General features: G+C 48.1%; 1 protein-coding gene across 2 annotated transcripts in view; it reads left to right on the forward strand.

The window, feature by feature from the left end:
- The window catches only part of QSER1 (glutamine and serine rich 1), a 30,380-nt gene extending 8,474 nt beyond the window's left edge, over positions 1-21,906 (forward strand). Inside the window, exons 2-13 of one of the 2 annotated variants that reach the window (XM_075280895.1) lie at positions 6,314-6,426; positions 6,808-7,011; positions 8,216-11,734; positions 12,910-13,175; positions 13,534-13,650; positions 14,435-14,568; positions 14,965-15,179; positions 15,801-15,941; positions 17,319-17,416; positions 17,791-17,943; positions 19,609-19,704; positions 20,494-21,906. In XM_075280895.1, coding sequence (XP_075136996.1) covers positions 6,314-6,426; positions 6,808-7,011; positions 8,216-11,734; positions 12,910-13,175; positions 13,534-13,650; positions 14,435-14,568; positions 14,965-15,179; positions 15,801-15,941; positions 17,319-17,416; positions 17,791-17,943; positions 19,609-19,704; positions 20,494-20,634 — 5,197 coding nt within the window. In that variant the 3' untranslated portion in view covers positions 20,635-21,906. The remainder of the gene's footprint in view (positions 1-6,313; positions 6,427-6,807; positions 7,012-8,215; positions 11,735-12,909; positions 13,176-13,533; positions 13,651-14,434; positions 14,569-14,964; positions 15,180-15,800; positions 15,942-17,318; positions 17,417-17,790; positions 17,944-19,608; positions 19,705-20,493) is intronic. The other variant, XM_075280896.1, reaches the window with a different exon arrangement.
- The last annotated feature ends 4,565 nt before the right edge of the window (positions 21,907-26,471 follow it).

Genomic DNA, 26,471 nt, shown 5'->3' on the forward strand with positions numbered 1-26,471 from the left:
CAGAGTGCGATGTGCCAGGGCGCTTATGGCTCTGCGCTCCAGATGTTGCTCATGGAAAATGTTAATTCCGTCCAGCTGAGCCGTTTTCCAGCATTTTCTTTGCTGCTGGGACTTCGTGCATGTAGTGTAGGCAGCGTAGACGGACGGGAAGCAGGTGAGGCCGGGATTAGCGACTCAGCACTGACATCGCCTCACTGGGCAGCGCACGAAATAGACATTGGTTTTAAGCAGCTTTTTTTTTTAATGTGCCTTCTGCTTGGGTGCCGCTAGTAATAACCAGGCTAGAAAGCAAAAATATCCATAGGAAGGTGAACTGTTGTGTGATGGGGTGTGCAGAAGAAGTTATGTTAAAAAAGCACTCCGGCAAATTTTGGGGTTTTTTTGGCCATTTTGTGCCATGATGCTAAAATGCTGTCCCCCCCCCAACTCGCACCTCATACCTATGTGATCCTCCTGCTTGTAAGAGGTGATGGTGAGCAACCTATTAAAAAGCAGGAGGCAGGGAAAGTAGCTTGAAGACCAGAATAGTTATCAATCTGCCCTGATTTACTTCCTTTATCTGTCGGTGCTGTGTGCACAGTTTCAGTGTATCCTGTGTGATTCTGCTTCACTTCTCTCTCTTGCCTCCTGCTCTTGATACATTTTTTACCTCCCTGTGTTTACTAGCAGAAGGGGAGAGATCAGATTGAAGATGCATTTCCTAGATTGTACTCAGGAAATGTGAGTTGGGGGAGTTTTATATCTCATTGTAGGGACTTACCTGTGTTTTACTGCTCCCTTTTATAAGGCAGTAATGATGCCTTCTGCAATACTTTATATGGGGGAGGACATCTGGAGGAACAAGGATGGTGGAGCTTGGTAGGGAGAATATGGGACTGAGAGTAGTCCACCGGAAGTTCTGCACACAGGAGAGACTGACATCCTGTCTGCACGGGAAGCAAACTCTGTACTGGTAGTGAGACTGGGATCACATGACTCTGTATGATGAATCCGGTGATAGAATATTACTATGGAGGTGCATTGTGGGTCCAAAGAAAACTTCATATAAAGCCGCTTTATGGACTCCTTATGTGCTGGACTTCTTCAGTCTACACTGCTTTTTTTTTTTTTACCCGGGCTCAGTTAGATTGTAAGCTCTTGTAGGCGGAGGTCTTTGCCACCTCATTGGTCACGTGTTTCGATTATTTATCACTTTATTGCTCGCCACTTCCCCAAACCTGCGGTGTTATTTATAATGCGGGTTATGGCTCTGACTATTTGCATATATGGAGACGACAGACTAACAATCTGCTGCTAACCAAACATCAGGCGCGTCTGCTCTAGTCGTGACATTTGCATGAAGGACGGCAGAAAGCGCCGGTGCGGATGGCGATAGAATTTATGATGATTGTTTTTTTTTATTACGAACCCGTCAGCAGGGTTGGGGCCCTACAAGCACCAGCTTGACATGTAGGAGCCAAAACCCGGTAATAGATGTCGTATCTGCCCCTCATCCATATTTGATCAGTGGGGATCGATACGGGAGACCCCCACAGAGCAGCTCTTGGGTGAGCCCCGCTGCCACTTCACAGGCCGGTGATGTCATGTTCATCAGTCATGTGACCAGTTTGTTACTCTATCCCATTCAAGTGAGCTGCCATACCAAGTGCAGCCACTATACATTTTTTTTTTTTTTTTTTTTTTTAGTATATATTACGGGGGGGGGGGGGGGGGGAGAACAGCTGTGGAGCATATAATACTGGGGGGGGGGGGGTGTAATACTGCCGAGCATATAATACTATGTGAGGGGCCTACTGTGGAGCATATAACACTGTGTGGGGGCATACTGTGTAGCATATAATACTGTGTGGGTGGCATCTGTGGAGCAAATACTGTGTGGGGGGCCTACTGTGGGGCATATAATACTGTGTGGAGGGGGCCTACTTTGGAGCATATAATACTGTGTGGAGGGGACCTACTGTGGAGCATATAATACTGTGTGGGGGGCATACTTTGGAGCATATAATACTGTATGGGGGACATACTGTGGAGCCTATAATACTGTATGGGGGGCCTACTGTGGAACCTATAATACTGTGTGGGGCCACTGTGGACCCTATAATACTGTGGGGGGGGCATACTGTGGAGCATACAATACTGTGTGGGGGGAATACTGTGGGGCATATAATACTGTGTGGGGGGCCTACTTTGGAGCATATAATACTGTGTGGAGGGGGCCTACTGTGGAGCATATAATACTGTGTGGGGGCCTAATGTGGAGCCTATAATACTGTGTGGGGGGCATACTGTGGAGCATATAATACTGTGTGGGGGCCTACTGTGGAGCATATAATACTGTGTGGGGGGCCTACTCTGGAGCATATAATACTGTGTGGGGGGCCTACTGTGGAGCATACAATACTGTGTGGGGGGCCTACTCTGGAGCATATAATACTGTGTGGGGGGCATACTGTGGAGCATATAATACTGTGTGGGGGGCATACTGTGGAGCATATAATACTGTGTGGGGGGCATACTGTGGAGCATATAATACTGTGTGGGGGGCATACTGTGGCGCATATACTACTGTGTGGGGGCATACTGTGGAGCATATAATACCGTGAGGGGGGCATACTGTGGAGCATATAATACTCATCCAAGTGCTATTCTTGGAGGGCTTTTTGATGGATTTGTTGGACCCACCCGCCAAATATCGTTGCGTCTTGTACTTCAGATTAGGACTTGTACATTTCCAGTATACAGTGAGCCTTGTTCTCCGCTCGTACCCTTGTACAGTCTCACACTTGACAGCTCGGTGTATCTGACTCCTGATATTGGGGGGGGGGGCGTCACGTTCATATCAAGCCTGCCGTGGTTGTCGTTGACAGTCTGGGGACAATTTGTGGCTCTCGGCTTGGCGCGTCGGCTTGAGATCAGGCAGCGCTGCCAGTGTATGTGATCTGCTGGCCGCCTTCCAGGACCCCTTCCTGAAAATGTCCTACACTCCCCACCAGGGAACGTCTTAGACTATTCAATTATCTCCCCATTTGTCATAAGAAGGTGTTTGGCCGGGGTAGAGCCCTGCAGAGAGTCAAAGTCTTCCAGGATTTTTTTTTCCTTTTATGTTGCAGATGTGAACTGTTGTGTAGGTGGAAATTTTTGTATTTTTTTCCCTTTTTAAAAGACACCGTTCATCGGGTTTGTGGCCTCCAAACCTATAGCATGTCTGTATGCTGCAACCCTGATAAACCTCAGTTCTATAGACACGGTGAGTTCGTTTTAGTCTGAGGCTCCACGTTGCAGAAACGCTGCGTTTCCCCAATTTGGGGCTTTTCCAGGGAAACTGGGTATCGGATGACTGCCTTTGTTGTGATAAGGGATCCTTCCATTGTGTTTGGGCACGCTTGGTCTACCCCAGAGGGCATGGTCTTGTGTTGATGTCTAGTTGGCCCTTCTAGGTTCTCAAAATTTCCATTTCTGGCCCAAGATGAGCCCCAATTATGGAAGGTGCTTGTGCATCCGACACCAGCTCAGGGCTGAGTCGTTGGTAGCTCAATCCCCCAACTCCAACTCCTCTGTTTTCCAGTTGACTTTGGTGTATTTCCCTGGCCATGGTAGCCCCGGGTCACTTCATTGTTCTTCCGTATGATTTCGGATTTTGCATTTGTTTTCCTGTAGAAATTAGAAGTTGTCGGCCAGAACGTTTCAGCGACGCACGTCTCGATCGAGTTCACTGCAGATGAGTTTCCGTTCCTTATGGATTTACTTAAAGCCAGTCTGATCCAGTTACTATAATTATCCGCCATGCCCAGTCATTTTCTTGTAATTCTACATGTGGTGCTGAAAGATACAACCGGAAAATCAGCCATATTTTATCGTTCATTTCTGCGCCCCTTGGGGAGTGTCGTAAGGTCGGAGCAATATTGGCTGGAGATGTTTCATCCTCTCAGACCTCTCCATGTGCCAAAAACTAGACTAGACCCTTTCGTATTGTACTGTCGCCCTTGGCCATAATATGTGTGGTCCCTGTCCCACTTCGAGACCACCCACTACATCCAGTCCTAGAGGTGGATCTCATGGTCGTCCCAAGTATTGAACCTTTGGTGGTTGTATAGATTGGTCTGTTTAAGGGGTTTAGCGCTTCCTTCTCGATTTCTTGGCTGCCGTCCTTCCATCTTGTTCCTGGTGATTGAATCTATTAGGAGTCGGACGAATAATTCCCGGATTAAAGAAGAAACCATTGGCCGATTTATCGGACCCGTTCACTCCAGCCTCATGACCTCCGTGTCTAACCAAGTCACGGCCATGGTCACCGGTCCATTTCTATTAGCTTAAAAATGGCTTTTCCATATGGTAATCTCTTCTCGCTCAATGGTGGTGCGGTCTGACCACTGGGACCCTCACCACCATGAGAACAGGGGTCTCCCTGCCCAGTATGAATGGAGCGATGGTCAACCATGGAGCGATGGTCAACCATATCTACTGCTGTCCTAATCAAATCCTATGGACTTCCCAATATGTTCAGTGCTCTTCTTTGGTGGTGTCCTTGCTCGACCACCCCTTCATTCAAACAGAAGGACACATGACCCCTCCCCCCACCCATGTTTTCCAGTTTTTAGACCCTTTCGAGTTTGGGAATCTCTGTTTTAAGGTATGGCCGCACTACTCATCCAACCTGGCCCGATGTGGTGAAATGGTGCAGCAGTCTGGACGGCACGGTTGCAGTGGTAACCATACCGCGCCTTAGGAAATCTTAGGAACAAGTCGAAGTTACTAAAATTGGACCCATGCACCGTAATCTCCGAGCATGATCGGCCACTTTGCCGCTCAACCGTCCAGGAGCATCCTCAGATGGTTAATTTCAGGTCATAAGAATGGATGAGCATGAATGGAGTCGGTTGTGGTTGTCGGCAAGGACCACTCTGCCGTCTATGGGATTCTTGGATAGTTCGCCCTACTCCGGGACCCCGCACAGATCAGCTGTTTTGGATGCAGTTGATGGAGGGCGCGTCGTAGTCGCAGCACCGCTCCTCATCCGCTGCTTCACCTTCCAGCTCCAGAGGCCTGTGGTAGAGCTGATCTGTGTGGGGTCCAGGTTTTGGAATCCTGTTGATTACATACTGAGGATAGGTCATCAGTATATCATATGGGTCTGGACAACCCCTTTTAATGTGCGCATGCCCAACTTGTATATGAACCACGGGGATCTGACACCTGGACCAGTCTGGTGGATAAGGATACCAGAATGCCAAATCCTTGCGTAGAGTCGGCCATGACATTTTCTTCTTTTATTAAGTGCTATGAAATGCTCCGCACGTCAGTATGAAGGATAATTTTTCCATCTCACCACAACCCCCCCCCCCCCTCCCCCTGCAGACTACATCATGCATGAGCTCACACTTGCAGATTTTGCGTCCCCTTCCTTTGCCACGTTAACCTATCTGTCTCGGATCCCGATCGTCTCTCAAGGTCTTAATTTCCACGTTCTTGAGGCAATGGCCCTGGTTAAGTCCGTGCCGACAATTCAATCTATGGATTGGCCATATCCGAGCGCCTCGCTGCAAAGCCCGGGCCCGTGAAGGCTTCCTGTCTGTATTTTATAAGCCTTGGCCGCCTGCCACACACTATGAGCTCATGAACATCCACATTCACTGTCATAAGCAGTCAGGGATTTTTTTTTTTATGGACTGTGATGAGCTATACTTTACGGTTTTATTGTGCGGCGCATTTCATGCCGGGCCAGGATTGTGCGCGCCGCTGCTATTTTCAGTGTTTCTGCCTCATCTCTTCCAGATGGAAGTCTTCAGAAAGCAGTTATGTCTTCTGCTCAGCAATTTACACCGTCTCGGAAACCATTGTCTGCGCTGTGCACGGCCCCGGGGCTGGGATGTCTCCGGGGTTGTACACGAGCGCGGTCACGCTATCACTACTGCGTTTACTAATTTTGTAGATGTCGCCGACTTGTTTGGGCAGTGACATCATTGATGCATTTTGCATGTATTCAGGGATCTTTAGGCCACACCCCATTGTACAATTGCAACCCATGTTCCCTCCCATGATGGACCTGAAGCAGAGAATCACGTGATTGCATGGACCAATCACTGGTGAGGGATCAGTGCAATGACATCCCTGCATGTCAGGGATCTGTGCGGTGACAACACGCGGTGACTCGGTCTCTGCAGTCATGTGACCCGGTCTGCTCCCGGCCGCCACATGGGGTGTCATTCACATCTCAGCCACGACTAAATAAATTGTGGTCGCCTCTTTAACTTATCTGGATGTCTGTGCAGTTCTAATCTGACAACTGACAAGTATTCTCTTTGTGTTTCCACAGTCTGAGCTATGGAGCGGGACACCCCTCTCATTCAGAAACGGAGCTCCTCCACCGGCAGACCTATGCAGCCACTCATCAGCTCCCCGGATACGCCACCACGCACCATCCTACAGGTACTACACGTCATAGCGTAGCTTTAGGGAATCGAATTATATATCCTCCAAACACTCCACCACCCACGTCCCCCTTATAGTGTTTTATGGGAGACCTCACAAATCTGCATGAAGATGTCCACGTCCCCAGACATTTGCATTAGTGAGACCCAGCTGCAATATACAGTTCTAGGACCTGTCCTGAGTTTTTGCGTATGGGGCCACAGAATATAGGTCAGTGTGCTAGTTGTGATAAACATGGCTCGCACACAGACTATGCACAAGGCTGTAACGTGTGCAATACGTGTTTTTGGCTTCATATTGAGGACTTGGCCTCAGGGTATCACATAGGACGGATTGCTATTCTAATGTCTTACAATGAACCTCTCCTGTTGTTTGCAGGTCTATCCGGCATATTTGACACCAGCCTGCACGTGGCCGGCGGTAACACTACAGAAACATCCGTGATGAACTTTCTATCTGCAATAGAGTCTCGGACGGCTCAGGCCGCGTCTTCAGGCACTACCCTCCTGCCACAGTTCAGGGCTCCATCATGGCAAACTGGTAATAGCAACTCAGAACTAGATCACCTCTGGACATTTGGTTGTACGCAGACTTTCAACTCTCTTGGTCTTTGCTAGATATGTGTATAAGTGTTATGAAGTGTATAGTTACAGCTCTACGTTGTGTTGCTGTTTATGGGGAGTATAGGAGACGGGGTCCGGGTGCATGTCAGGGTAGGGGGACGGGGTCCTGGTGCATGTCAGGGTAGGGGGACGGGGTCCTGGTGCATGTCGGGGTAGATGGACGGGGTCCTGGTGCATGTCAGGGTAGGTGGACGGGGATCCTGGTGCATGTCAGGGTAGGTGGATGGGATCCTGGTGCATGTCAGGGTAGGTGGACGGGGTCCTGGTGCATGTCAGGGTAGGTGGACGGGGATCCTGGTGCATGTCAGGGTAGGTGGACGGGGTCCTGGTGCATGACAGGGTAGGTGGACGGGGATCCTGGTGCATGTCGGGGTAGGTGAACGGGGTCCTGGTGCATGACAGGGTAGGTGGACGGGGATCCTGGTGCATGTCAGGGTAGGGGAACGGGGTTCTGGTGCATGTCAGGGTAGGTGGATGGGATCCTGGTGCATGTCAGGGTAGGGGAACGGGGTTCTGGTGCATGTCAGGGTAGGTGGATGGGGTTCTGGTGCATGTCAGGGTAGGGGGATGGGGTCCTGGTGCATGTCAGGGTAGGTGGATGGGGTCCTGGTGCATGTCAGGGGGACACATTCTCTCTAAACAGATGTTATGCAAAGGTCACATCTTCCTATTTGTATAGAACCAGGTATATTCCCAAACTAACCTGTAGACACCCCCCCCCCATATACAACATATTCTGGAATTATATGTGCTGGCATAGCCCCCTATATATTCCCGTATTATCTGCTACACTCTTGCATGCAGCAGGACACAACATACTGTAGTATATATCTTATTACTATGGGAGGCCACAACTATATACTCACATCCTAGTATCTGCCAGAACCGTGAATAAACAAACCCGCTTTCCATCACGGCCTATGTCTAGTGATCGCCCTACGTAGACCTCCCACCTAACCCACAGAACCAGCGAGTAATCCTAAATGTCTAGGAATCTGATGGCCCACTTGTCTATAACCCCTCTATCGCTGATGCCATGTTTGTATATGTGTTACCTCCTAGAAGGGCGTATAGTTGTAGCTAGTTGTTGCAGTGTATAAAGTGTTTTATGTCCATTCAGTGGTAAGGGGCTTGTCCGCCTGACTGTTGTGTCTTGTTCGCAGGCATGCATTCCTCGACAGCGACAGAACTGTTTGTTACTGGAGCTTTGCAAACCTCTGGAACCTTTCCAACATCTGCACTCTCCGCCTATCAACACCCAAATACATTCAGCTCTAGAAACTTTGCCACGACTCCATCTTTAACCCTGCAAGACGGGACCTTCAGCGCTACGACCAACGGTCTGCTTTCTCCTCACGACCCTTTGCTGCAGATCAAGACGTCACAGACTCCCACCGCCTTGACCTTCGAACGTCTTGGCAGCGCCGTGCTAAGCACTGGCATACCCCAATCCTCAACCTATCGGTCTGCCCAGGAATCTGCGCCGCATCTCTTGCAACCCCAGTTCAGTTTGTTGCCGTCGGCCCTTGGCGGGACCCAGCAGACCGCTCAGCCATACAGTACGTCAGTGTTCACCGGTTCTACCGCCTCCATCGAAAGAGCGCTTCAGAGGGAATGTAGTGTTATCAAACACCATCAGAGGCCTTCTAGTACGCAGTCTGTACAGGCGCAGCTGTCCGGTGCTCAGCATTCCTTGCCGAATTATTTAACAAGTGCAACCGGGGCTGCTTTACAGGACACTTCGAGACAGTCCGCTCTGTTATGTGCTCCGCTCGGAGCTCTTACTCAGGTGAGCAATGGCGGACCGGTACAGAAAACCCCTCAAGTTTCCGTGGAACTATCTCAATCTTACCCATCCGTCATACCATCTCCTGGTTTCCCTCCCTCGTCTACGAAAGCGAAAAACTGTCCCACCAAGGCACCCCCGAGGTCATCCAAGACCCCCAAATCTCAGAGTGTAGCGTCTCCTGGGCAGACCCCAAGTTACATAAAGTCTTCTCAGAACCAGAGTTCGGTCATTTCAAGCCAAGCACAAGCCTTCTCCACAGCACAGCTCAGTAGCCTTTTACCCGTCAGCCAGTCCCCCAGCTACGTTTCCACCCAGTCCCCCAACCTGCCCTCCGCTAGTCAATCGCAAGTTTTTTCAACAATCAAATCCGAAAAGCTGCCGCCTCTGTACAAACCACTGACTGCTTTCTCTAGCCAATCCCAAACCATAACCTCCGGCAGCCAGACACTAAGTTATTCGACGGATCTGCCTTCAGTTTCCAGCGAGAACTACTCCGATCAAACGAGAGATTTGTCTTCGGCGAACCAGACTCAAAGTTATTCTTCCAGTAACACTCAGGGCCTAACTCCGGTCAGTCAATCCCAAGTGAGCTATTCATCTCAGTCGCAGGTGATGTCGCCAGTCAGTCCTTCGGAAAGTTATAATTCAGGACAGAACCTACCACTATCCTCCCCGTCACTTCCATTCTCTTCTTCCTCTCGCGGACAGACTCTTCCCGCCTCGAGTCCTACTCAAAACTACATTTCTATGCATTCATCCCAGGCCACTCAAGACTCCACTTCTCCACAGTCTCAGAAGTTTTTGCCAACCGTCCCCTCGTCCTCCTTTTCTTCCCCTCCTCATTCACAAGCCTTGCAAAACAGTAGGTCGACCACGGACTCCAAATCCTACGTGAAGAGGAAGTCTGAAACCAACCTGTACGCGAGCGTGAAACAGGAGGAGAAGTTTCAGATGCCGGATTTGCAGGCGTTACAACAACAAACCAATATCGAATCTTCTACCCAAGGACTCAATGATGGGGAGATGAGTACACCGGAGGCGGCGTACAGTGTGTCCAAGGCGGACGACCGATATTCTCAAAGTGTTATCAAAAGCAATTCTCGTCTGGAAGACCAAGTTCTTGGCCTTCAAGGGCCCAAAAAAGACGAGCGGATGATGAGCCCCGTCGGCCATATGTCTCAGCACGTCGGCCATATGAACAGTTCAACCGGCCATGATGCTAAAAATTCCACAGATTTGATCCAACCCGCCCAAGTTAGCGCGAAAGACTTGAGTCAACATAACATGTTACACAAGGTGCACGAAACGAAGCTCCCGGAGCAGCCAAGCACGTCCCCCCAGCTCCAAGCCGTTTTGAGGCACCCTCAGCATCTTCAGCTACAAGGCACGCAGGTACTTCTCGATTCGGATTTGCAAATGTTTCAGCAGTCCATTTTACAATCCAACTTGGGACAAGCCAAGGCGCCAGCCTCCATGCAACGTATTCAGAGTCCTCAACAAGTGGCGCCGCAGTTCCTTCAGATGGATGGACACATTATCCAGAGCAACGGAGGGCAACCCCAACAGTCTCTCCACTCCCAAAGCTCCGATGTCATCAAAATGGACACCTCCGACGGAAAGCATCTGCAGCAACACTTACAGCCTAAAGATTTTGGCCAGAGGCCGAAGAACCAGTTTGAGTCTTTGAACCCAATGTGTTTTAGCGAGTCCATATTGCTCAGCGATGAAAGGAACTTTTTGTCTCATGTTGATGACATTTTAGCCGCGACAGCAGCCCAAGAGTTTGCCAAGTCTTCTGGTGAGGAAAACTTGTCCGTCAAACCGGACGACTCCAAGTCCCGTTTCCAGTCCCTGAATATAAGGAATTCTCCCGCGAACTTTACACCCCCAAAGCAGCAGCAAAATCTAAACACGCTTTCGTTAAATGGTGGCCAAACAGCAATAAACCTCTCTACCGTCTCTACCACTCATTCCAAAAACTCAAGTCTTGATCAAAACCAGATTCAGCCTTTAGAGCAAGACTTACCAAGCGGTATGGGTTCACCGGTGCTCGGGACCAGTCAGGAGGAACACGAGAAGAATTCTGAGATGGGTAAGAAGAACGAATCCAAGGACACTAATGATGGCGGAGGAGATATGGGAGAGACCGAGTTCTTGGCCAGTACGAAGAACCTCAATGAGGAGAACGCAACGTCCGATGGAGACTTTATTATGAACACGGATGAAAGCGCGGGGCACATGTCCAAGACCGACGCTCAAGCAGGGAGCAGCTCTAGCGGCCAAATGGAAGAAGACTGCCAAGATCTCGCCCAAGATGGCCTTCAAAAGATCAAGGGAAAAGACAAAATGCCAATGAAACAGTTTCCCGACGACGAAAACTCGAACGTGAAGCAAGCGAAACGCAACGTGCAAATGAAACGGCCCTTGTCGAAAGGGCCGGAGGTGGGCATGACTTATTCCACCCACGTTTCTGAGGGTTACTACGATAGCTACCAGCACCAAGAAAGGATGAGGCAGAAGATCAAGGAAGTGGAGGAGAAGCAGCCGGAAGTGAAGACCGGCTTCATTGCCTCATTCTTGGACTTTTTAAAGACCGGACCAAAACAGCAGTTTTCGGCTCCTGCCGTACGGGTACCGAACCGAATCAGGAGGCCGTGCACCCCAGTAATAAAGACCCCGTGTCCCGGCCCGCTGCCTCCGCCTCAGACGGCGGGATCCGAGATGGGGAGCTCTCCTAAAAAGACAGAGGAGGAGTTCAAGAAAAACCTGGAGGCTTTGCCGTCCTTCTCGTCTGACGATGATGATTCTGTCGGAGGAAATAATGATCTGCAGAAGAGCATCAGCACCGCGCTGTCCGCCCTGGACGAGAACGGAGACAAGAAGGCTAAAGCAGGTGAGTGTGTCCTGAAGAGCTGCGGGCGCCGCGGGTCACCAATACTGGCCGAAAAGCAAAAAGCTTAGGTCCGAGTTATTGGTCTGTGCTGGATAGAGGATGGGGAGAGCAAGGTAAACCTATGTGGGGGGCTTGGTTGAGGATCTGTATGGTGGGGGGCCATTCATATGCTGGAGGATCCCCTACCTCTTCGGTCAGGGGGCTGAGAGAGCCGTTGCGGTGCTGGGGAGCGTTCTCGGCACATGATAGGGCTACCTTCTGGGCACTGGGGCCATTAAAATGTGGATTTCTTGGTCATGAAGCCAACATGGCCGCCATCTCCGTTAGGATTACATATCCTCTATATAGTGCCGTCTGCAGTTATTAGGGGGTACAACTGTTGAAAGGCTACCCCTAAAAGGGTCATTCCCATTTGACGTGTTAACAGGATAGAATCTCCCACTATTTAGCGAATGGGGTTCTCCTAACCCCCCTCTGGTGGGCGCTGGGATCGGAGAGGCCTTTGTGCATTGGTGGCTTTCTCCATCCACTTATATGGGGGTTCCTAGAAGAGCAGACGGACTTGGCCACTCTTGGAACTCCCATTGAAGTGAATAGAGAGTAAAGCTTTACTAAATTCTGCAATTTTCCACTCTGGCTACTAAACCTAATAATAGAGTGACCATAGATGGTGTCACAGGTTATCTCCGCCCCCTCCCTGCACAGAGCGTGCCCAGAGAACTCTCCCATAGACCTCATTGAGTCCGCTCCAGACTATGGCTGCCTATGGCCATGTCTGTGCTGTAAAGTAGATCAGTATTGCAGAGGAGAAGCTCAGGTCCTCCGGTGTCTTGTCGGATAAGAGGATTCCTTTACCCCGGCCGTGATTTATAGCAGCGATACATCACGGGGAATGTTTTTGCTCTCTTGTTTATCACATTTTGACAGGCCGGGTTGGCAGCGTTGTCTAATCCCGCCGCCGCCGCGTTAGACTAATACTGGTAATAACTCCGCTCACTTGTCACTGCCTTCCATAAATTAAGGGTGAGCTACGAGGTTAATCCCTCCGGGGGGAACCGAGCCAAGAAAATATTAGCACGTGGTTGATCTGTAACCTCAAAGCCGTTCCTGCCGCTCTACATGTGGGAATCTCAGAGATTTTTACGCTTTTTTTTTTTTTTTTTTGTTTTCCTTAGGCGGTGGCGAAAAGGCGGCGGCTCCGGCGAAGCAGGATTCTCCTCCAGTCTCGTCCCCGAGAACCGCACAGGAGAAGCCGAAAGTGGCAGAGGCGCAGAAGAGCACTCAGAGCGAGCTGACGCAGACCGACCCGCAGGCCAAGCCGCAGGACACCGTGGCGCTCGAAGGTTTCACCGACGAAGAGGGCACGGAAAGCGGCGGCGAGGGGATTTACCGGGAGCGGGACGAGTTTGTCGTCAAGATCGAAGACATAGACTTGCTAAAAGTAAGTTTACAGACCTACACTAAGGTGATGGTCACGCTTTCCTGAGCACTTGGTCCCGATCCTAGTCCTATGTCACTGATCCAGTGCTTAGGGTGACATGGTGGGTGGAAGGTTTTGGAGCCTGTGGGTGCAGGACCAGCGCCCGGCTCCTATATAGAACATGGACTCCTCTTCTGCCATCCTCATGTTGTATATAGTATGAGTGCCCTGACTGGTGCGGGGAGAGCCGTCAGCCCCCACAATGAGATATTCCCTTAGGATAGTCCTTAGACCTGTACACCCTGCAAAACCCCTCTGCCCTGAGACCACTTGATGAACATTTATTAATCTGCCATTACTTCTTTTCCTTTCCTTTAAGGATGCGTTGCGTACAGGCAAGGAACCTCCAGCCATTTGGAAAGTCCAAAAGGCCTTGCTGCAGAAATTTATCCCCGAGATCCGAGAAGGTCAGAGGTCATTTGCTGCCACAAACAGTGTAAGTGCTGCGATCATAAGAGAACTGGGGCAATGCAGGTGTAAGAGAGCGCCTTGTAGGAACGTCCGTGCACCGGGAGACCGACATCACTGCTGTATAATAAAGGGGATGAAGGTTATTGATACTGGTGACCAATCCATGGGATCGATCGATCAGTCCTAGTAATCTATCTATCTATCTATCTCCTATCTATCTATCTATCTATCTATCTATCTATCTATCTATCTATGATCTATCTATCTATCTATCTATCTATCTATCTATCTATCTATATATCTATCTATCTATCTATCTATCTATCTATCTATCTCCTATCTATCTATCTATCTATCTATCTCCTATCTATCTATCTATCTATCTATCTATCTATCTCCTATCTATCTATCTATCTATCTATCTATCTATCTATCTATCTCCTATCTATCTATCTATCTATCTATCTATCTCCTATCTATCTATCTATCTATCTATCTATCTATCTATCTATCTATCTATCTATCTATCTCCTATCTATCTATCTATCTATCTATCTCCTATCTATCTATCTATCTCCTATCTATCTATCTATCTATCTATCTATCTATCTATCTATCTATCTCCTATCTATCTATCTATCTATCTATCTATCTATCTATCTATCTATCTATATCGATCAATGGTTCTGTCCCCTCCGGACTCTCTCCCCAATATAGAGACCTCCTCGTATCTTCTGTATCTCCGTCTTAGTTGACGCTCAGATATAAGCGATTCTCGTTCACATTGCACTTCTTCTTCTCTTGCGCAGTATCTCGGCTACTTTGGAGATGCCAAAACGAAATACAAGCGAGTATACGTGAAATTCGTGGAGAACGCAAACAAAAAGGAGTACGTGAGGGTTTGCTCGAAGAAACCCAAAAGCAAGGCTGCTCCCGTGCCCAGGTAACTTGCCCGCCCTGTGAGGTCTCTCATGCATTTCCTGATAGTTTAGGATGTTGTATTGTAATGGCCGCCATTGTGGTGTTTACCTCGGTCTGTCCGCCTGCGCTCCATCGTCTTCGTAGCGCCAGTGCAGGATATTACAACTACTTCTTATTCTCAAGGTTGGAAGGAAACTGCAAGAGCCAGCGCTGGTGTCACTGAGGACAGGGCACCCTGGTAGAGTGAAGAGGGCGCCACATTCAGCCCAGTGCTATGACCCCTTTAAACAGCTGATTGGCGGGGTTGCTGAGGGTTAGACCCCCACAGATCAGATATTGGGCTAGTCAGTATTGTGACCCTCCCGTCAGTAGCGACGTCCATTGGTGCTGACCTGTCCTCTAATCCTTCTCATTGTAGTAGAAACACTCACACAAAGGTCAATGCAAGTAACAAGACGTCCACCGAGCCCCCCGCACAGAAAAACCCCCCACCAAAAGTCGTGGCTGCAAAACCAAAAGCCAAACAGCCAAAGACGAAGGCTGAACCTCCACCAAAGAAGAGGAAACAGTGGAAAGAGGAATTCTCATCGTCCCAGTCTGACTCCTCACCGGACATGCAGAGCGATGAGGAAGGTGAGGGGAACGGGCCGCCATCCAATCCAATGGGGCAGGACTTCAAAAACATGGCTGCCTTGGTCACATGGCCATGCTGCAGTTCAGTCCCAATCATTTTAATGGGCATTGCCATGTGACCAAGGGTTATGTTGTCCCTTCCTCAGAAGACGGCAGCCATGTTTTTGAAGTCCTGCACATATCCTTTTAACTGCATTAAAAAGAAAATTTGGAAACTGTCAGCAAGCAGGTTAGCTGCTGTTGCTTTATCCTGTTTTATTATGTCAGTTCATTAAAGGGGTTGTAGAGGATTAGATAAACCAAGCCAGAAACAGCGCCACGGCTGACCCGAGATTGTGTGTGGTATTGCAGCTTCACTGGAGCGAAGGCAAAATCCAGATACAACCCAAGGACAAGTGCGGTGCTTTTTCTGGAATAAGCAAGCCATGTGTTCTAATCCCAGACATCCCCTTTAACATGCCAAACCAGGGGCACCCTTTAATCTCTCTAGTTTAGTTATATGGCTTATGGACTCCAGTGACTTGTATTAGGATTCTGTTTATGGTTTCGATTTTTTGGGTTTCCCCCTGTTCCTACCATGTGATCTTACAGTTTTACTGTCCCTTATTGTATTATTTGCAGAGTTTGAGCCTCCGCCACCCCCCATTGTTACTCGCTTCTTAAACACAAGAGCCATGAAAGAGACTTTCAAGGGATATGTCGAGCTGCTGGTGGGGATTGCACTGGACGCAGATGTGATGCAAAACCTGGAGAAAGATAACGGTAAATTCTGCACAGTCCTATATCCTATACCTGATCTGTGTTACGACTCCATCACCTGCTGTGGTCCCGGATTGTTCCCTTTTGTGCCTCCGATTTTGTTATGGACTGCTTATAAATCGGTGAGACTCCTGGCCTGTGACGCCGTGGTCGTGGGGCGGCCGCTGCAGCTGACCCGTGGGGGTCCCAGGTTTCAGACCCTCACTGATCATCTTCAGTTGATTGCGTATCCTAAGTACAGGTCATCCATTAATAAAGCACTGAAAGCCCCTTTAGGCTGAGGCCACACCTAGCGAAACACGGCCATAAATGCTGCTGGTTTTTTAATGCAATTTTCATTTTTGCAGGGGTACGATGAATATGCAACCTTTTCTGCAGCATTTTTTCTGAAAATCTGTGTTTTATTCTGACTGTGTTTTTGCAACATCCAAAAATGCTGCGTTGGGAGGAAATCCACGCAAACATGGGGAGAATATACAAACTCCTTGCAGATGTTGTTCCTGACGGGATTCGAACCCAGGACTCCAAGGCTGCAGTACTAACTAGACATGAGCGAGTAGTATTCGATGAATTACCTCGCTGCCATAGGAATGCGTGTCAGCGGCCGAACACCAAGGGGTTAAGCGCATCGAATTTTCACTGCGCTTAACCCCTTGGTGTTTGGCCGCTTACACGCATTCCTATGGGAGCGAGGTATTCCATCGAATACTACTCGCTCGTCTCTAGTGCTCACCACTGAGCCACCGCGTCGCCCCATAGCTTACGGTTTTGTGAGCCAAACCCGAGAATGACTATAGAAGGAATGGGAAATTTTACAGAAGTTCTTCTACTTCTCCCTCCTGCACAATCCTTTTTCTGGATTTGGCTCCAAAAAACCGCAGCAAAATCTGCAACCAAAAAAACCCCCAAGACCTCGGATTTAAGGGATTGTCCGGGTCTTAATTTGTTTTCACCCTGAGAACAGGCCACGGGTACCTGGACTGATCAGCTATATGGGCAGTGGAAGCTATACACAGGACGGAGCTTTCTGCTTCCAACCATATTGTGTATGGTGCTGATCAGTCTGGGGGCCGGGTGTCGCCTCCTACTGATTGGTTGTGGTCCAGACAACCAAAAATGGAGTAAGCCTGGACAACCCCTTTAAGCACAGGAGGTTTAGAAGAAGTAGTGGTGGGTTGTATTGCTGGCCATATTACTGGGTGCACTTATAGAGGATGTACCAGTGAGCGGCGGACCCTCAGGACTGTACACGGCCCGTACATGTGACATTGCCATGTGCTAGTACACACCTATACATACTGTGTTACCTGTATACTTCATTCTACGTCATCGCTTCTGGTTTGCCTTTGCTTTATACTCCTGACTCTTCTTGCCCCGTAGACGACGTTCTTCTGCCTCACATGAGGAAGATCGAAGGGATGTTAAATGAGAACAGGAGGCGACTGCTCGCAAAACTGCAGATGGAACAGCCATTGAAGGTAGAGTCACTTAGCACTTTATTATAGTTACCTTCGGGATCTCCTATTAGACTTGTCCGGCCTCTGTAACGGGGGCAAAACCGGTCTCCTATGTGCCAAAACCGCACCAAAATTGAGCAATTTTCCTAATCGGAGCGATCAGACGATGAGTCTGGTATAGACATAAGAGGAGCGCTCGCCTCCACCCCATCCCCCCTCTCCGTCTCTGCAGGGATTGACAGCCGGCGCCTGCGTTTCCGCGCACACAGCGGCCATCACTCACTATAAACAATTCACTGGAACAACAGGACGGAGAAGTCATGAAATATTAACACGCAGGGATTCTGCACCGACTGCTTAATTCTCGTTTTGATTTTGACTTTGTGTTTTCTTAGAATGCCTTGGAAAATTATCCAGATATAACCACAATTAATCGTGACGCGAAAGGAAAATCGGGAGGAGCCGCGGTGTGTAAAATAAAAGTGCACGGCAAGTGGTACAACAAGAAGACGATGCGGCCCACGAAAACCGCGTCTAAGCAATCGCAGGTGTGTAAGCAGTGGGGTCACCTCTGGGGAATACAGGGGTATCACCCTCAATGACTAGGGTCACCGCTGGGGAATATAGAGGGGTATCAATACCAATGACTGGGGTCACCTCTGGGGAATACAGGGGTATCAACCCCAATAACTGGGGTCACCTCTGGGGAATACAGGGGTATCAATACCAATGACTGGGGTCACCTCTGGGGAATACAGGGGTATCAATACCAATGACTGGGGTCACCTCTGGGGAATACAGGGGTATCAATACTAATGACTGGGGGCACCTCTGGGGGGAATACAGGGGTATCAATACCAATGACTGGGGTCACCTCGGGGGAATATAGAGGGGTATCAATACCAATGACTGGGGGCACCTCTGGGGAATACAGGGGTATCACCCTCAATGACAGGGGTCACCTCTGGGGAATATAGAGGGGTATCAGTACCAATGGCTGGGGTCACCTCTGGGGAATATAGAGAGGTATCAATACCAATAACTGCGGTCACCTCTGGGGAATACAGGGGTATCAACCCCAATAACTGGGGTCACCTCTGGGGAATACAGGGGTATCAGTACCAATGACTGGGGTCACCTCTGGGGAATATAGAGGGGTATCAATACCAATGACTGGGGTCACCTCTGGGGAATACAGGGGTATCAATACCAATGACTGGGGTCACCTCTGGGGAATACAGGGGTATCAATACCAATGACTGGTGGCGCCCCTGGGGAAATAGTGTAGTATTACCCCCTGAACCCCCTTCCTATAAGGAATGCAGTCCCTTGGGCAATACAGTAGTGTCACTTCTCTGCCCCGATGAGTGATGTTGCCCGTGAAGAATACAGTATTCTCTCTCCTGATCAGTGGGGTCATCCCCGGGGAATCCGTATGCCGTTACTGTGAGTGATCTCTACCCAGTGAAGGGGTCTCACTACATTTTTAGCTTTGTCGCTCCTTCACTCATTTTCCCCTGCTCAGCAGAGGCGACCCGGCCACCCAGTGTGCAGGAAACTGCTGTAAATTGGGCGGGCACGACTGGGTGACTGCCAGCGCCTCTGTGTCGGGAAAACTTCAATGGGGACAGAGCTGTAACTCTGCACTGCAGCCCCTGTATTCTCAGAATTGCTGGGGATCATCGTGGTCCCAATGATTATAAAGTGATGGCCTCTTCTACCTGCTGTATAATCCTAAAAAAAAAAATTAATTAAAAAAGAAAATTCTTCCAGGACTGAGCACAAGACTTTGGCTGCCTGCCTAAGAGGAAGCCGTGTGCCAATTTCCCTGTATAGCCCTGCCAGGAGGGATTGTCCTAGGACCGTTCTGCACCACTGCTGCTTGTTCTCAGCCATTTACAAGTCTCAACTAACCAGGCCATTGTCTGAGCTGGGCCCCAATGCAAAATCTGCCCCGTGCTCCCCAACATACCTGTATAATGTATTGTATACAGCAGAAAGAGACCTATTATGGGCCCCTGCGGTCCTGGGCCTGAGTGACTGCACCCTGTGCACCCTCTTATGAGTACTCTAGCTTTATATAGATACAGCCTTGGTAATCTATCCCCTGTGCTGCTCTGTTCCATGTATTTGAGCCCTTGTACTTTGCAGCCTGCTGCATTGTCTTTTCTTGACCTGTTTTATTTGACTTCTTCTCTTCTGTTTTGCACCAGGAGTTCACTGTAGATCCCGAGAAATCTCAGCTGTGCTCCCTCTATCATTCACTCCACCATTACAAGTACCACATATACCTTATATGCAAAGATGAGGTAAGTCCTTTACCAATGCCGCTAATATTCTACGCCTTATGGCGGCTTCTCTTCCTCAGAATAGATCGGGGATGGTAAAGCCATCTGCCCCCTCTTGCTCTCCCCTGACATGTATTGTTGTGGGAGAACCAAGAGACCCCATACACATTAGATCAGGGTACCTTTGGCTCTGCAGCTGCTGTGAAACTACAACTCCCAGCATGCTCCATTCACTTCCATGGGAGTTCCAAGAATAGCAGAGCAAGTATGCATGCTGGGAGTTGTAGTTTTGCCACATCTGGAGAGCCGTACGTTCCTTACCCCTGCATTAGATGGTTGTCTGGCCGACTTCTATCTATTGTGTATGGTCAGCTGGATTTTTCATGCATGCAAGGGGTCATTTATGAAAACTATCATGTCATATCATGTGTCAGCCATAATATTGTAAGGGCTGGTGGTAGACATGACATATCAGGCTCTGGCCTTCTGATAATTCTGGTGCACCCTGGGAGGTCTCATGCACCACAATTAAAATCTATGTTGGTGAGGATGTCGGGTAGGACTCCTGAGACCAAGGCGTCCCCTTCCCTGCTCCCCTCATCATCATGGATCACTATAACTGGCTTCAAACAGGGAAATTCACTTGATATAGGTTCTGGATTTTCCAATCCATTCTGCCCGGGCCTTAATGCATAAATGCAGTTCCAACTTTGCACATTAGGGGGCAGTGTTGAGCTGATTTTCCGTTTTACCTCCGAATTTATATTTTATCTCTTTGCTATTTTTTTTTCTTTTCCCCTCCCGTTTCAGGTGACCTCTGTTCAGAAATCGAATCGGGACCTACAGCAAGCAGACCTTGTTAACCACTGTCTGAAAAACATGAAGTGGGTGGAGGATCTTTTTGAAAAATTTGGTGAACTTTTAAGCCGGGTGCAACAGACATGCTCTTAAAAGCCAGGCTTATATTGTTTTTTTTTCTTAAAGTTCTGGACACCCCCCTCCCCCGCACCACCTTATGTACATCTCTCACCGCTCTCCTCCCAGTATATCCCACCCACCCCCTCTCAGACAGCACTAACCTACCGAAAAGAGAGACAAGAGACTCTGGCCGATCCCTGCAGAACACAGCCTCGTACGGAGCCGGACCCCCCCTGGGAGAGTCGAGCACGTTCCTGCCCCCCCCTCCCCCCATTCATTTTGTAACACTGTTGCAATTTTTTCTGTTCTTTCCCAGGCAAACTGATACAGCATGCACTAAAGTATAGAATTAATTACTTTATTACCTATAGCGTTAACACTTTAACTGCTTTACGTTTTGTTTTGTTTTTTTCCTCCCCCCTTCATCTGTAAAAATTAAAAAAAAAAAAAAAATTAAAAAATAATCCCTCTCTCCTCTCCCTCCCCCCCCCCCCCCTGCTAAAAACCGACGAGAGGCGCGGAGGTAACCGGAACAATATCTGCATTTTATTTCCAGGCCGCCGCATTTATTGTACATTTTGTAAAACAGAGTTTTGCGAGAAATCACTTTATGATCGCCGACGTGATTAAAAAAAAAAAAAACTAAAACAAAAAAAAAACTGGTTATGCTTTACGGACTCCTTTTACAAGTTTTTCTTTTTTTTTTCGGTTCAGGAGACTGGACGCGGAGTTGGTGCAATCCTTTGACTGCTTTTTGTGTCAAATTATATTATAATGGATAAAAAAAAAAAAAAAACACAAAAAATGACATTAACTATTTTCCCTGTTTTGAAGAAAAACTATTTTCCTTTATACTGTGTTTTTTCTTTAAGGAAAAAAAAGCAAAAAAAAAAAAATCAATTGTACATTTTATCTCACGAATAGTTGTATTTTTCACAGAGAAAATATTGTGGTTATAATTCTGTTTTCCTGGGTCTTTGTAATAATACCCCTCCCCCGTTGTGTTTTATTTTTTTTTATTTTTTTTTATTATTTTAATTCTTTTTTTTTTTTTTTTTTTTTTTTTTTTCTTCAGTAAGTCCCCTTCATTTTACATGTTGATTTCACATTGTATGCAATATATCTTAAGCAATGCTTCTATCCCCCTCCTTGCCCTTCCCCCTCCTCCTCCTCCTTCTTCTTCCTCCCACCTAGATGTTAGCTGCAGTTTTAACCGGCAAAATGTATAGCGGGTTATTATAGTTTTTACAATGTAGACAATGCAACCGATTTTCTGATCCTTGGAAATAAATGACTTAACATGTATTTCATGAATGGAGCCTTGATTGACGGAAGTTTTATCGCGTGTTTTCGTGGTTTTTTTCCCTTCAGGTCGCAGGATGTGGGAGGCTGCAGATGTGGCGAGTGAGGTCTCTGAGGGAGAGATAGATGAGGTTCATTGAGTAAGGCCGGGGACATACAGGGTGCGCTCGTAGCATTGACTGAGGCCGGGGACATACAGGGTGCGCTCGCAGTGTTCACTGATTAAGACCAGGGATATACAGGGTGCACTGACATTGACTGACTAACTAGCATTGACTAATTGCAGGGATAAACAGAGGCTGGGGACATACGGGGTGCGCTCACAGCATTGACTGAGTAAGGCCGGGGACATACAGGGTGCACTCGTAACGTTCACTGATTAAGGGCAGGGACATACAGGGTGCACTCGCAGCATTGACTGAGGTCGGGGAAATACAGGGTGCACTTGCAGCGTTCACTGAGTATGGCCATGGACATGCATGGTACACTTGCAGCATTGACTAATTGCAGGGATATATAGAGGCTGGGGACATACAGGGTGTGCTCGCAGCATTGACTGAGTAAGGCCGGGGAGATACAGGGTGCACACGTAACGTTCACTGAATAAGGCCAGGGACATACAGGGTGCGCTCGCAGCATTGACTGAGTAAGGCTGGGCACATACATGGTACACTCGTAGCATTGACTGAGTAAGACCATGGACATACAGGGTGCACTCGCAGCATTGACTGAGTAAGGCCATGGACATGCAGGGCGCGCTCACAGCATTGACTAAGTGCAGGGATATACAGGGTGCACTCGTAGCATTGACTGAGTAAGGCCAGGCACATACAGGGTGCGCTCACAGCATTGAGCAGTGCAGGGATATACAGGGTGCGGTTGCAGTGGCGTCGGTTTCTATCCCGCTATGATGTGCAGTACCATAATAGAGAATGAGAATCAATGGATATTTTTCCCTGGGAATAGGTCATCAAACGGGGATCAGCAAGGGTCCGACACCCAGGACCCCTGCGGATCAGCTGATTAAAGCGGCCACGTGATGTCGCGTTCCATCAGCCACATGGCCAGATAATAGCTCAAACCCATTAAATGAGTAGGTTAAAGGGGCTGCCCAGGATAATCAGTTTTCTGCAACGGGGCCGGGGAAGGTGAAAAAAAAAAAACAAAAAAACAGCCATACTCTCCTGTCCGCCATGCTGTGATGTCTCCGACCGAGGTCCAGTTCTGCTGCCCCAAGAACGTGTTTTGGTGCACAGGACATTCCCACCGTACGTGACCTCTGAGGCCAATCTGCGGCCTAAGGAAAGGACACGGGATGTCACATCTCTATTCCTTAATGGTCACCTATAGTGGGGACTTCCTCAAGGAGAAGACCCCAAGAGCAGCAGAATCGACTGCCTTACAAAAAAGCGATTATCCTGGACAAGCCCTTTAAGTTGTGTTGCTATACAAGTGTTACAATCCTGTGCTTGGTAAGTAGTGAAGTGGCTGCAGCCTCTTCAGACAGCTGATCAGCCTGGGTCCCAGACCCCCTCTCCCCTGCCTTTCTTTAACTGATAGGTCCTAAATTATTCAACCTTGTAACCCTTTTAAGCCTCATCCATACATCATGTCCAAAACCAGCAACATGTCCATTATTGCTGAGGGCTCGGCCATGGCTTTAAGCTTTGCACTGCAAAGGTTAAACCTCGTGGCATGGGAGAGCCACAGTGGCAACCAGGTGACTGATGTTGGCATGTCTGGGTTTTTACTGTGTATTTCACCCTTGACATGGATAAGGGGTAAGGTCATGTTCACATCTGCATCATCATGACCGGAAAACCGGTCCGTCTAATAATTGATAACGAATCCCGAGGAGCCCCATTCACTTATAATAGAAACGGTCAGGGTGCATTATTTTTATTGCCCTTACCTCGCAGGGGACGGGGCTGTTTGATCCATGGTTCTGATGGCCTCAGTGCAGGGCAGACACCTGGTGCAGATGTGAACATAGCCCAAAATTCACCTGTAGGTGTTGTCACAGATTCAGGGCTGTGCCTGGAGGTCCCTATTAAGGTTAGATTTCCCCCCGTTTTTGCTTTTCTGTGCAGTGGATTCTATTACTTTGGGGTTCAGCTGTTACATAAATTGCTTTTAATTTCCGTTTATTCAGTGTGGTCGGTAATTGATCAGATATTGAATCTGGAGAAAAATCTCGCTCGGGTCCATTGGTCAAGACATTACCATTAAGTTATACTTTGTGCAAGCACTGGGGTGTGTCCTCATATCTTGCTCCTTGGCTACTTTATAGCCTCCATTTCCCCAGAGCGTTGGTCCGTGACTGAATTTGGTTACAGAGTCTACAACTAGACTGGGGTGTCCGAAACCTGCCCCCTGTCTTGTCATTGCTCTGCCACACCCTGCCATAATTGATGGAAGAAGGCAAGGCGTGTCTCAGATTACCTTAGACTCCCTGTAGATTCTGTAGCAGAAACGTAGTCACAGATCATGTGTGTGTGTCCCCCCTCCCCAATGGAACTGGGGAAACCAAATGGCAAATAATCCTCCAGACTTGCCTATAAATTTTATTGTCACTTTTTGTTTTCATTTTTTCCATTATGACCTTTTACATGTTTTTAAAGGGATCTCTCTCCTCCTCCACCAACTCAAACTCGGTGCAGCTTTTAATAGTCGCCTTCCCGCTGATTCCAGCACAGTTGGAATTTTTTCTCTAGCCCCCACCGTTCCCGAGCAATCCTTTCTGATAGTTTCAGCACAATTATGCTGCAAGCCATCAGGTGGGCGGTCCTTGACTTTCTGCTGCAGCTAAGGACCGCCCACCTGATCGAAGAGATTATAATTGTGCAGAAACTAATAGTGATGATTACTTGGGAACGGTGGGGGCTAGAGAAAAAATTCCAACTGATCCAGAATCCGTTCAGCGGCGGCTATGGAATGCTGTAATGAGTTAAGGTGGTGAGAGCGCCCTTTAAGTCCACTTACTGATGTGACCGTTATAGAAACGCCATCTGTGTGCATTGGGCCTATAATCTAATTTTGTTTGTTGTTGATCTACTTGTTGGTTGTGAGTGATCCGGTCCGATGCTTTGACTGAGTCCGCCTCTTTGTATTTTTAGTTTTATGTTTGTTTTTTTATTCCTATTCACCAGTGGACGTGCAGTAAGTGTATATGTCACTGGTACAAATGCTAAAATACCCAAAATGTGCAAATATCTCGCTGGTACTTTTTTATTTTGTCATGACGTGTTGTATGAGGGGTATTTTTGTTTTCTTTAAAAATTTCCTCGAGTTCTCAGGAAGGGCCCAGGCCGAAACCCAAATATCAGATCCATATTTTAGATGTAGCCTGCAGCAAGGCAAAAAAAAATTTTATTTTTTTATTTTCTGCATGGAAAGTGTGGCCGATCTTATCCTGTTCTGTACAGGGTGGATGTTTTTGTTTTGCTATTTTGAAGTGGTGGTGTGTGTGTCTGTATCAGGGATGTCTGATCGGTGGCGGTCCAGCCGCTGGGCCATAAGAACTTGGGTCCCGCATCCCCTTGTTTGTGCTCGGTCCCTCCGTTCCATCCTATGGGGCTGCCAATGATAGTCAAGCACTCTAATTCTCATCAGCAATCCTATAGGGTATGGGCCGGTATAGGGGACGTCCAGTTTTTGTCATCGGCGTAGGGAATATCATTCTGTTCCTTATACAGTATATGTACATGTGTAATATGGGGCGGAGCAGCAGCAGTTTTGGACAGGGTTAGTTTGTGCCCCTTGCAGTATCTATAGGTGAATGGACGATATGTCGCTGAGAGATTCTGTCACTTCCTACATAATTTGATACAGTGTTTCCATTATAGCAGAATGTTCCGTGTGCGGATATTATCTAATGGCCGTCTATGTGGATGTCTGATCCATGTGGGGCTGCACCCCGACCCCTGCCAGGTGACATCTAGAAGTATTTACGATGTCCCCATACACAAGGCAATCGGGGGAGACCCGAAAATAACAAAGGGGGAGTTCACCCAGTTTTTGCAGATTTTTTTTTTTTTATTTTTTGTTCTCTCTTTTTGGCTACATGAGACCGATCTTTGGACGGATTTCACCTTGCAAAGACCATTGACATGAATGGGAGCTGGCTAAAACAAGGCTCCCATGTTTTTGCAAAAATTGCATCCTAAAGCGAGCGTTTATCCCTCTGTCACTCCTTCCGACTCCCATTGAAACGAACGGGAGAATTGAGAGAGGTTTGAGGAGTTGCCTCAAAAATCTGCACGCAAAAACCAAATCCTTAGCGAGACCAGCGTCCTTCCCTTCCTATTTTGACCTTATCGTGGACTGGCGTATAATTGTCATTAATTGGCAAGGAAAAAAAAAAAAAAGTTCCAGCATCTCGAGGAAAACATTTGTTACAACTTTTATTGATGTGTTTAAAAAAAAAATAGCAGAAAAACCCATCTTCATGTAGTCAGAACGTCTTTGGTGTGTCAGAGCGCGGCTTCATAGTCCTAGCACATTGAGCTACACGGATACCAAGAGACCGCACCAATACAACAGAGATGAGATAAGCAAGCGCACAGTCT

This window comes from Leptodactylus fuscus, chromosome 7 (assembly GCF_031893055.1).
Source record: "Leptodactylus fuscus isolate aLepFus1 chromosome 7, aLepFus1.hap2, whole genome shotgun sequence".
In the NCBI taxonomy this organism is placed as follows: domain Eukaryota; kingdom Metazoa; phylum Chordata; class Amphibia; order Anura; family Leptodactylidae; genus Leptodactylus; species Leptodactylus fuscus.